Below are 12,064 nucleotides of genomic sequence, written 5' to 3'. Positions count from 1 at the left end.
ATATATATTAGAGCTGTCAGTTAAACGCGTTATTAACGGCGTTAACGCAAACCAAATTTAACGGCGTTAAAAAAAATGAACGCAATTATTTTATTAAACAAAAAAAACTTTTTTTTTTTTTTTTGGCTCAAAACAAAGAAGCAGTAGCCTGACTGCTATGTTCAAATGACATTTGTTCAAAGCAGTCGTTTAATTGCACGATAGGCTATTTTTTTGTATCGTCCTGTTTTGATCAGTATATGCCAATGTTGTTATCAATAAAAAATCATTTGCACAAGGCAAGCCGATGCACTTCACCATGTTGATAAGAGAATTAAAATGAGAAGAATTATGGGACAAAAAAAATCAAGGGATATTTAGCATAGAAAAAGAATTTGCGATTAATCGTGAGTTAACTATGACATTAATGCGATTAAATATTTTAATCGCTTGACAGCTCTAATATATATATATATATATATATATATATATATATATATATATATATATAAAGCTCAAGTGGTTGGCCAGTTGAAGGAAACTCAACGAACACCAGCGCAAAATGATCTGAGCACATGCGGGACAAGCGCAATTATTCAATTTTGACAATAACAAAGCAACAACGTGTCCTTCCCTGTAAGCAGATCAGCTAACATTTATACATTTTGAATATATTGATGTTTGGGAATGATAAACCAGCTCATGTGGCATCTGTCTTGAAACCCTTCTGGGCTCTTGACTGATTCCATTTTTGAAATGCAACTCCGAAGTTTGACTTGTGTTTTAGCACGTCGCTGGTCATGATGTTTTTCCAAAAATTACCAGGCTTTTTAGCGCAGGTAGAATTGAGTACCTTCTCAGTTTATCAAGGTCGTTTGCTTGCATAGATACAATGTGTATTACTAACCTCCAGACATGCCTCCACCAATATCCTCTTCAACCTTGATTGAAATGGTGTCTGAGGTCTGCTGCTTTCCGAATAAAGAAGGAAACACACACAAGACATATTCTTTCAATTGAACAGATTAGTTGTTAATCCCCACTTAAAACACACAGAATCATAAAGGTGTTATATATCTAAGAGTGTATGCTGGAGTTGTAACAGAGGCAGCCCTCTCTTTTGGATGGTGAATAAGAAGATGATTTCCAACCTGCACACTCAGCTCCTCGTGGCAGACCAGCCGCTCGCCGCGCTCCAGGCTCTTGGCCGCGCTGTGGTCCGCAGACAGCGAGTTCAGGGCCTCCAGCTCTGACGCGGTGAAGAGGGTGTCATGGCCGTCCGTCGCCAGTGGGCCCTCCCCTTTACCGTAGACGCTCAGAATCTTCAGCTCCTTGCTGCGACTGGACATGTGGGAGGAGCCAGGGGCGTCCACACCCAGACTCTCCGAGGTGGCGCCGCGCTGCGTGCTACGGTCTCCAAAGGCATCGCAGACTTCTGCCGACGGTGAAAGAAAGACGTCATTGTTATGATACATTAACTCCATGAAAGGAGGCAGTGTGTATTTGTACACGTGAAAGAAACTCTTTAAATATATATGTGTATGAAACATTGACACAGAGGGTTTAAAATGTGTACTGCAGACACAGATTCACAAAAAAAAAACCATAGGGTTGTTTTTATCTTATCCACACTGGAACGCACAAGCCCTACGAGTTTTCACCGAAAAAAAACGCTTACGTGTGGACAGGGTCTCAGTGGATCCAGGTCGTTTGATAGCATAGAAGCAATGTGTATTACTTACCAACAGAAGGACTGCCCCCACAAATATCCTCTTCAACCTTGATTGAAATGGTGTCTGGGGTCTGCTGTAGTCCACATAAAGAAGGAAACACACAAAACAAATTCTTTCATTTGCACAGAATAGTTGTTAATCCCCACTAACACTGACACATTGAATCATAAAGGTGTGGGCTTTCTAAGGGTGTGTGCTGGAGTTGTAACAGAGGAAGCCTCTCTTTTGGATGGTGAATGAGAAGATGATTTCCAACCTGCACACTCAGCTCCTCGCGGCAGACCAGCCGCTCGCCGCGCTCCAGGCTCTTGGCCGCGCTTTGGTCCGCAGACAGCGAGTTTAGGGCCTCCACTTCTGACGCGGTGAAGAGGCTGTCATGGCCGTCCACCGCCAGTGGGCCCTCCCCTTTTCCGTAGACGCTCAGGATCTTCAGCTCCTCGCTGTGACTGGACATGTCGGAGGAGCCAGGGGCGTCCACACCCAGACTCTCCGAGGTGGCGCCGCGCTGCGTGCTGCGGTATACAAAGGCATCGCAGTCTTCTGCAGAGGGACAAAAAGACAGAAAGTAAATGTTTTAGTACATTGTTTGCATAAAAGGAGGAAATGTGTATTTATACACGTGAAAGGAACTATTTAAATGTATGTGGATCTAACATTGACAAAGAGGGTTTAAAATGTGTATTGCAGGCACAGAATCAAAGTTTTGGAGAAAGATTCAGAGTTTTGGAGAGGGATGTCTCCTCCAGCACCCTCCCCCCATAGAATATGATCATTAATTTCTACCACACGCCTTATGAAAATTTCAGCTATGGGCAACCGGTACCTGGTGTCCTTCAATTAACACTACTACAGTATAAAATCAATCAATGTATGGGCCAGATCGTAAGAAGATTCTAGTGTTCATTTTCGGTTTTCGGCCGAAATACTTTTATCACCGAAACAACATGGCCGAAACAGAAATTTGTGATGGTGCAAACAAAAAGTGCGGCCAGCACACGCTTGTCTGGATAAGCAATATATGTCTGCGGTGTTAACGTTTTTCAATGTTTCTGAGAAAGACCCACATATAGCGATTAGCAAAAATTGCAATGCCTTGATTTCAATGAATTTAGTACTCAGTGTTGCGTTCTTTGAAGAAAGTAGTCCAATCCGGATCACTTTTAACTCACGTGGTAGCTACGAACCAAAAGGCGGGGAATACAGAGAAAAATACCATACAGAAAAATTTACTTTTTAATAAACAATCTCTACACTTACAAAGTTCTCAATGCCTCGTTTTATATAATAATAAAAATACATTTAATTTAGAGGCGCCTTTCAAGACACCCAAGGTCACCTACACCCAAGGTTATTATACTACCAAATAAGTGTCAGGCTACTTCTAGCCTTTTAAGTGGTTTAAAATAGCGATTTCGTTTTTACCATAACCACTACCGCCTTCGTTCCAAGATTATAGCGTTTTGATAGAATCAGCTAAAAACAGCCAACTGAAGAAAGCGTCTATATGCGTTTTTTGTGCTCCAAAAAGAACGTGAATGAATGGGCGTGTACTTGGGCATTAACCGTAAAACTGCGATCTGACTATTTTGTTTATTTCTGCCGCATTGGCTGTCAGGTAAATCCATATCAGAAATGTTTATTTTATTTTTTTAATTAAAAAAAAAAATTAAAAAATATAAAAAAAAATCATCATATCGAGCATTTATGTCTAATGCTTATCGTCGTCATCGATGTGAGATTGATCGCGATTAATAATCGTAATCGAGTTATCGCCCAGCCCCATCCAGCAGTGCTTGGCAAACTACCCGGCCATGTTGTTGCTTGTTCAACAATAAAGTCATACTTGCTCCGGACTCCTAAATTCCTCATGCTCTCCTAGTTAGTTGAAGTGATAGAATTCTGTTATTTTGTACCACATAAGCAGCACAGTAGTCATAGCTATTTAAAGCTATACAAAACGGCGCAATTTGTTCATTTATGTAAAGCATTAGGAAAAAATGTGCATGCACGCTAAAGCATTAAAAATAATCATTTCCCCTCTAGGGTAAGCCCCTGATGTTTCAGAAACCTAGAAACGCCCCTGCTCATCAGTAAAACACAATAACTACTGCAGTCCCGTAGCTGGTAAAAGACAGTTGTATTCGTTTGTAGTGGGGTGAGCAGACATTCTTAAAGAATCGGAACATTCCCTTGGTATCCAAGTAGTAGAGATCAGTGCCTGTACCCCCTTTGTTGAATTGTGCCCTTTCTCGTGTGATCCCCCTGGTTTGAACTTTGCAGAGGTGCACGCTCAGTCAGAACGTCGATCCAAATAAAGAAGTGGACAACCCTCGCGTTACAGTGCGTTTGTGTGTGTTCACACACATTCCTGATGCCATCTACATTTGCATTAGCGACAGTAGGCTATTAGCTGGAGAGCTAATGCTACAGCAACATTATAAGGGTAACAAGGTAACCATATAAAGTAAACCAACAACATGATACAGTCTTGGTTGACTTACTTGTCCGAGGTTTGTAGGTAGCTGAGCCGAGGAGTTTGTACGGACCAGACGTTGAGCAAGTCCAGTGCCGTGTTCCAATATCCATACTATCAGTACTTACTTATGCCGCTTTCCCACCGCACATGTAGCTCAACTCGACACGGTAGCAGCAGGGGTCCTTTTGTCCTTTTCCACCGCAAATAGTACCTCCTGGACGTGGGCGGGGTCGTCTGCGCGAAAGGGCCGTGACGTATTTTTGTACGCGACGCAAACAACACGTACACAAACCACACATGGGACAGAACCCACATAACAACAATGGAGGACATCGATGCGATGGTATTCGTGCTGCTCGGTCTGGTGCTTTCTGTCAGACACAAAAGAGAAGAGAGTCAGAGAAGGCTGCACGCGGCGAGACAAAACACACTGGAAAAGTCCCGGAGAGTGTTGGAGTATATACAACAGTGTGAAGCCGAAGATGAGAGGAATCAAGCCTCCAAGAAAAGACGCATCCAGGTAAGCTAACTGTTGCTAATGCTAGCTAGCTCGTACAAAATAAGTCCAGTGTACGTTTAATGATTGCAAGACATTTCTATAAGTATGTATTTTCTATAAGTACACACACACTAAATATGTAGTGTGTGTGTGTGTGTGTGTGTGTGTGTGTTTCAGATGCTACTCTCCGCCGCAAACCGTCGGTCTGGGCGCACAACCGATCCTAGGAATGGTGGGATGTGATTGTTCCCGGCTTCACAAACGAGCAGTGGGTGGAGAACTTCAGGATGTCTGAAGAAACGTTTGGCTTCTTGTCCAACAAACTGCGTCCAGTTTTGGAGCGGCAAGACACCAATTTCCGCGGATGTGCGCCCCTAAAGAAGAGTGGCCATTGCACTGTGGAGGCTCGCTACTGGCTCTGAGTATAGGAGTATCGGACATCTTTTTGGAGTCTGCATCACAACTGTGTACCGGTGTTTGCAGGATTTTTGTGCTGCAGCAGAGACATTGTTGGTCGCCGGAACAAATCCGTTTTCCAGACGAGGTGAAGTTCCGCGAAATGGCTACCTACATTGAGAACAGGTGGGGGCTCCCACACTGTGTTGGTGCTATCGATGGATCCCACATACCAATCCTTGCACCACAGGACTATCACTATGACTTCTTCAACCGTAAAGGCTGGCACTCCATCCTCCTTCAAGGTGTTGTCGATGGAAAGGGGCTGTTTTGGAACGTGTTTGCTGGACTGGCAGGGAGCATGCATGATGCCAGGGTTCTGAGAGTGTCCAAACTGTGGGAGTTAGCCAGCCGAGGGAACCACTTCCCAGCTCGCACCAGGAACATTGGAGGGGTGACTGCTGGCTATTACATCCTAGGAGACTCAGCATATCCTTTGCAGAACTGGCTCTTGAAACCCTTCCAAGACACGGGACGACTTACAGCAGAACAGCAAATGTTAAACAGAAAATTCAGTAGAGTAAGGGTGGTTGTTGAAAACACTTTTGGCCGGCTTAAAGGAAGCTGGCGGTGCCTCCAGAGTCAGGAATGACTCTGATCTCCAACTGGTGAAGTCTATGGTTATGACTTGCTGTGCTCTGCACAACCTTTGTGAAAATCATGGAGAGACTTATGAGACCGAGTTGACCGAGTTGGATGTACAATCAGCAGAGCCTGGGGTGGCAGTGGCACAGGATGTAGAGGGCATCAATGTACGGGAGGGTCTAATGCAGTTCTTGTTGGCGAATAATTAACATGTTAGAATACATTTTGAATTTGCCATGCAGGTATACACTTCACATGTTGTATGTTATTGTGAGAACATTAAACTTTTGTACTTTTCATACATGTCTCCACTTTTGTTTTATCATATTTGTAAAGGTTACCAAGATTTACTGGCATTAAATGCTAAAACATTTAAGAAATCTAGTATAACATTTGACGGGAAAATACACTAGACACCTTTTAAAAAATGTGAACTAGGTGCTGGTTCCTTTCTGAACCATAATATATAGGGGAAAAGGACAGCACTGGTCCTATCACTAAAGTTAAATTTAAACATTTACACCATTATTTGGTAAAATCGTATGCCCTGTTTACACCTACCCGATGGCTAAATCAGCAGCTATCGTTATAACATCGGCAAATAGCGTGGTTGCATCGGGAAACACTGTTACTCTTCCCGGGAACATCGTTAGACAATGGGAAGAAACGGGAAGAAATGCTCAATGATCGGGCAACATCGGCAAAGAACGAACATGCTTGTTAATTTTGGGTCTATCGGGGTAGAATTATTTTTTAAACGATTAATCAAGCGATTATTTTTTTAGATGCATCGATTAATTTAACAATTCATTTTTTCAGTCCGATTCGAATTCGATTCTCTCCCCATTAATTGACTGACAGCAATTTATACATGTTGATTTACATATCTGAATGAAAAAACATGAATTCCTTAACACTGCAATACATGTTTATTGCCTTTAAATTATTAACAATAAAAACTGAAAGCGAATCAAAAGTTGGAAAGTGTTTAGTCAGAAATGTTCAACAAATACAGGATAGAGGTGTCAAAGCATCTTGTACCCCATGTTAAAGCACCCCATTGTCCATGAGCATGTGGACTTCTAACCAGAGTGAGTCCTCACGTGAATCTTCAGGGCGGAGCCGTGACTGAAGCGCATCGTGCATTGGTCACACTTGTAGGGCTTCTCCCCGGAGTGAGTCCTCATGTGGATCATCAGAGAGCCTTTCCGACTGAAGCGCATCCTGCATTGGTCACACCTGTAGGGCTTCTCGCCGGAGTGAGTCCTCATGTGGATCTTCAGGGTGGAGACACGACTGAAGCGCATCGTGCATTGGTCACACCTGTATGGCTTCTCGCTTGTGTGAGTCCTCATGTGGGTCTTCAGCGCAGAGCTCTGACTGAAGCGCTTCGTGCATTGGGCACACCTGTAGGGCTTCTCGCCAGAGTGAGTCCTCATGTGGAGCTTCAGCTTGGAGCTCTCTCCGAAGCGCTTAATGCATTGGCCACACCTGTAGGGCTTCTCGCCGGTGTGAGTCCTCATGTGGATCTTAAGGTGGCTTTTCCGACTGAACCGCTTCGTGCATTGGTCGCACTTGTAGGGCTTCTCCCCGGAGTGAGTCCTCATGTGGATCTTCAGGTCGCTTTGCCATTGGAAGCGATTCATGCATTGGTCGCACCGGTACGGCTTCTCGTCGTTGTGGGTCCTCATGTGGACGATCATATTGGCATTGTTGGGAATAACCTTGCCACCCAAGACACCGGGCCAGCCCTTGCGGCCGCCCTGATGCCCAGTCAGCTCCTCAAGGCGGACGAGCCTCACGCTGCAGTTCAGGCTCTTGGCCACGCTGTGGTCAGCGGACAGCGAGCTCAAGGCCTCCAGTTCTGACGCGGCAAAGAGGGTGTCATGGCCGTCCACCGCCAGTGGGCCCTCCCCTTGTCCGTAGACGCTCAGGATGCGCAGCTCCCCGCTGTGACTTGACATGTGGGAGGAGCCAGGGGCGTCCACACGCAGACTCTCCGAGGTGGCGCCGCGCTGCGTGCTGCAGTCTCTAATGTCATTGACGTCTTCTTCAGAGAGGAAAACAAAGACGGAGAGCAAGTCAAGGTTTGAATCCATTATTGGCGCAAAGGGATTCAGTATGTACTATGTACACACTGTGTATTGGAAGAATTCTATTTTGACATTTATTCTGTCTAACTTCTATTTGTTGACTTATGCATTTTCATCGTTGGGTTGGTAAAGGGTCAAAGGCTCCAGGTGAGAAGGCACCACTACGTCTCCGCCTTTTAAGGATGTGGGGATGTCATAAAAACACAACCCAAGTCATCTGTTGTTGCCTCATCACATGTTATACCAATACTGAAGTTATAATGGGAGTCAGAGCTGATTCAGCATTCCTGACACCTGTTTGCCATGAGGAAGATATAAATCATTCTACTATGAACTGTATAAGTAGCCCTCGTGTTTTAGCAGGGCTCTGGTCATTATGCTTTTCCAGGCTGAGGCCCGGGCTTTATAGCACAGGTAGAATAGAGTACATTCTCAGTTGATCCAGGTCGTTTGCTTGCATGGATGCAATGTGTGTTACTAACCTACAGCGGGCATGCCTCCACCAATATCCTCTTCAACCTTGATTGAAATGGTGTCTGGGGTCTGCTGCTTTCCACATAAAGAAGGAAACACACACATTGACACATTCTTTCATTTGCACAGAATATTCATTGCATATTCTTTATTTTGCTAACCACTTTGCTGACAAAGCATTGTAAGGAAAGTTTGCCAGGTACTTTCTCTTAGATCTACCATCTTTCGTCTTGGTTAAATGTGACTGCATCACCTTCTCTCCCATGATGGTCAGCAGCTCACGGATTTCACAGTCTCTCCAGTTACAACTATTCATGTTGATATCGCTGCATCGTCTCTGTTGTAGAGACAATGCAGCAACACCTCTACCCAAGCCTCGCCCCGAGAACCGCAAAGCTGTCAAATGGCATTTCCATCAAAATGAAACTGCCACTACGTGTAGGGTCCGAGAGAGTAAATTGGGGTGCGAAATCAAGCCGCTAAATTACCTCGGTCAGTGTAAACACACGGACCATGCAGGGAAAAAGGTGGGGATATTTTTGACACTGCATATTCGGCAGTGTAAAAACATTTACCTAATCATAAAGGTGTGTACTTTCTAAAGCTTTGGGCTGGAGGTTTAACAGAGGAAGCCTCTCTTTTGGATGGTGAATAAGAAGATGATTTTCAACCTGCACACTCAGCTCCTCGCGGCAGACCAGCCGCTCGCCGCGCTCCAGGCTCTTGGCCGCGCTGTGGTCCGCAGACAGCGAGTTCAGGGCCTCCACTTCGGACGCGGTGGAGAGGGTGTCATGGCCGTACCCCGCCAGTGGGCCCTCCCCTTTTCCGTGGACGCTCAGGATCTTCAGTTCCCCGCTGTGACTGGACATGTGGGAGGAGCCAGGGGCATCCACACCCAGACTCTCCGAGGTGGCGCCGCGCTGCGTGCTGCGGTCTCCAAAGGCATCGCAGTCTTCTGCAGAGGGAGAATTTTTGAAGTAATTGTAATTATTTTGATACACTGTTTGTATAAAAAGAGGAGGTGTGTATTTGTACACGTGAAAGGAACTATTTAAATGCATGTGTATATAATATTGACCCAGAGAGTTTAAAATGTGTACTGCAGACACAGATTCACAGTTTTGGAGAGGGACGTCTCCTCCAGCACCCTCCCCCCTAGACTCAAAGCTCAAGCGGGTGACCAGTTGGAGGAAACTCGACAAACACCAGCGCAAAATGATCTGAGCACAACATGACATGCCATTGTCTCCAGCCGGACCCCCGCTGCCCACCGCCGCGGGTCGGTGGTGCCTCGCGGCAGCGGTGGTTCCTTGCGACGACATATGGGGCCAAAAGGCGGAGCAGGATACCTAGTGCTTGTTTTACACCAAACGCCATTTCTAGCTACTGGGGGATCATAGGCAGGCTAGGGGAACTCGTATTAATGTTAGAAAACTTCATAGAGTGAAATTTTCTTGCCATGGGACCTTTATGTACTTGATTTTCTGATAAATGCACAGAATTTTGACTTTTTACTTTTACAGTGTTCGATCAGAAGGTCGACTTGGTGTTTTTTTTTTTTAAACAGACCTGAAAAGCTGAGACCAACCTGCAGTGGCGTCGCTAGGCTGTTTTATTCGGGGCTAAAGCCCCGGATCTTTTTTAATTAGCCCTGAATCTAATTTCTGGGAAAAAAAAAAAATTATACTCTTCTTGAATAAATCATCTATTTAAAAATGAAAAATGTATACAAAACTGTCTGAGATTCTGATGATGTTTATGGATGTAATAAAAATGAACTCATAAGTAATTGCAAGAAATGGATAAAGTGTATTTGATAATTACACCGCTGTCTGAATTAAAATTATGATGTAGAGTTACAGCGTGCCTGAAATATTCCCTCCGTTTCAAGATGTCTTATATCATGTCAAGATTTATGTGCCACCCCAAAATAATCTCTGGTCTCACCCTGGCCATCCCACTGAAAATGTTCTTGCTCCGCCACTGAGCTCTTCATGTATTGGTCGCACCCGTACGCCTTCTCGCCGGTGTGAGTCCTCATGTGCATCTTGAGTTTGGAGCTCGGACGGAAGGTCTCCGTGCATTGGGCACACATGTAGGGCTTCGCGCCGGAGAGAGTCCTCATGTGGAGCTTCAGCTTGGAGCTCTCTCCAAAGCGCTTCTTGCATCGTTTACACTTGTAGGGCTTCTCCCCGGAGTGAGTCCTCATGTGGGTCTTCAGGCTGCCTTTCAGACCGAAGCGCTTTGTGCATTGGTCACACTTGTAGGGCTTCTCCCCGGTGTGAGTCCTCATGTGGGTATTCAGGGCGGAAATATGAATATAGCGCTTCACGCATTGGTCACACTTGTAGGGCTTCTCCCTTGAGTGAGTCCTCATGTGGATCTTCAGGGTGTCTTTCAGACTGAAGCTCATCGTGCATTGGTCACATCTGTAGGGCTTCTCCAAGGAATGAGTCCTCATGTGGGTCTTCAGGGTGCCATTCAGACTGAAACTCATCGTGCATTGGTAACACCTGTAGGGCTTCTCCCCGGAGTGAGTTCTCATGTGGAGCTTCAGGCTGCCTTTCTGACTGAAGCGCTTTGTGCATTGGTCACACTTGTAGGGCTTCTCGCCAGAGTGAGTCCTCATGTGGATCTTCAGGTCGCATTGCCGTTGGAAGCGCATCATGCATTGGTCACACTTGTAGGGCTTCACCCCTTCGTGAGTCATCATGTGGCGGTTCAGGTAGCCTTTCCGACTGAAGCGCTTCATGCATTGGTCGCACCCGTACGGCTTCTCATCGGTGTGGATCTGATTGGCCTTGTTGGGAATAACCTTGCCACCCAAGACACCGGGCCGGCCCTTGCGGCCGCCCCGATGCCCAGTCAGCTCCTCAAGGTGGACGAGCTGCACGCTGCAGTTCAGGCTCTTGGCCACGCTGTGGTCAGCGGACAGCGAGCTCAAGGCCTCCAGTTGTGACGCAGCGTGGAGGGTGTCATGGCCGTCCACCGCCAGAGGGCCCTCCCCTTGTCCGTAGACGCTCAGGTTCAGCTCCCTGTTGTGACTTGACATGTTGGAGGAGTGAGGGGCATCCACACGCAGACTCTCCGAGGTGGCGCCGCGCTGCGTGCTGCAGTCTCTGATGTCATTGTCGTCTTCTTCAGAGAGGAAAACAAAGACGGCGAGAAAGTAGTGGTATTAATTCATTATTTGCACAAGGGGATACAGTATATTCTTTGTACACACTTGTGTCTCTGGGAAGAATTATATTTTGACATTCTTTCTGACTTCTATTTGTGGATTATGCATTTTCCTAGTCCCCCTTGGGGGGGTCAAGGGTCAAAGGCTCCGGCTGAGAAGGCACCACTACGTCTCCGCCTTTTAAGGATGTGGGGAGGTCATAAAGACACAACCCAGGTCATCTGTTGTTTCCTATCACCTGCTTTACCAATACTGTAGTTATAATGGGAGTCAGAGCAGATTCATCATTCCTGACATCTGCCATGAAGAAGATGTAAATCATTCTACTATGAACTGTATAAATCAGGGGTGCCCAACCTTTTTTGACCCAAGATCTACTTTTCAAGTAGCCAACCTCCCGAGATCTACCAGCCTAGTGTCAACATTGCAAACCTACCTTTCAAGCGGGGGGGGGGTTCATTCCATCTGTGGGGGTTTCATTCCGTCTGCGCACGGCACCTTCTCAACAATATTCAATAATCTTCCTCCCACTCAGGGTGAAAATGGTAGGTCTTAGCTCGTTTCCCCTCAGCCATGCCAACGTTTAGG

The 12,064-nt window shown here is 45.8% G+C and overlaps 2 protein-coding genes and 1 pseudogene across 2 annotated transcripts in view; all 3 read right to left on the bottom strand.

Moving 5' to 3' along the window:
• LOC132456616 (zinc finger protein 271-like) overlaps positions 1 to 7,957 on the bottom strand; it is a 31,607-nt gene extending 23,650 nt beyond the window's left edge. The window contains exon 1 of the mRNA XM_060051023.1: positions 6,813 to 7,957. Within this exon, the coding sequence (XP_059907006.1) occupies positions 6,813 to 7,827 (1,015 nt within the window). The 5' untranslated portion in view covers positions 7,828 to 7,957. The remainder of the gene's footprint in view (positions 1 to 6,812) is intronic.
• The window catches only part of LOC132455358 (zinc finger protein 845-like), a 43,280-nt gene extending 34,894 nt beyond the window's left edge, over positions 1 to 8,386 (bottom strand). Inside the window, exon 1 of the mRNA XM_060049191.1 lies at positions 8,304 to 8,386. Coding sequence (XP_059905174.1) covers positions 8,304 to 8,316 — 13 coding nt within the window. The 5' untranslated portion in view covers positions 8,317 to 8,386. The remainder of the gene's footprint in view (positions 1 to 8,303) is intronic.
• LOC132455506 (uncharacterized) overlaps positions 1 to 12,064 on the bottom strand; it is a 103,611-nt pseudogene that overhangs the window by 67,416 nt on the left and 24,131 nt on the right.

Source organism: Gadus macrocephalus, chromosome 4, assembly GCF_031168955.1.
Source record: "Gadus macrocephalus chromosome 4, ASM3116895v1".
NCBI lineage: Eukaryota > Metazoa > Chordata > Actinopteri > Gadiformes > Gadidae > Gadus > Gadus macrocephalus.
This window is presented reverse-complemented; position numbering and strand designations above follow the sequence as displayed.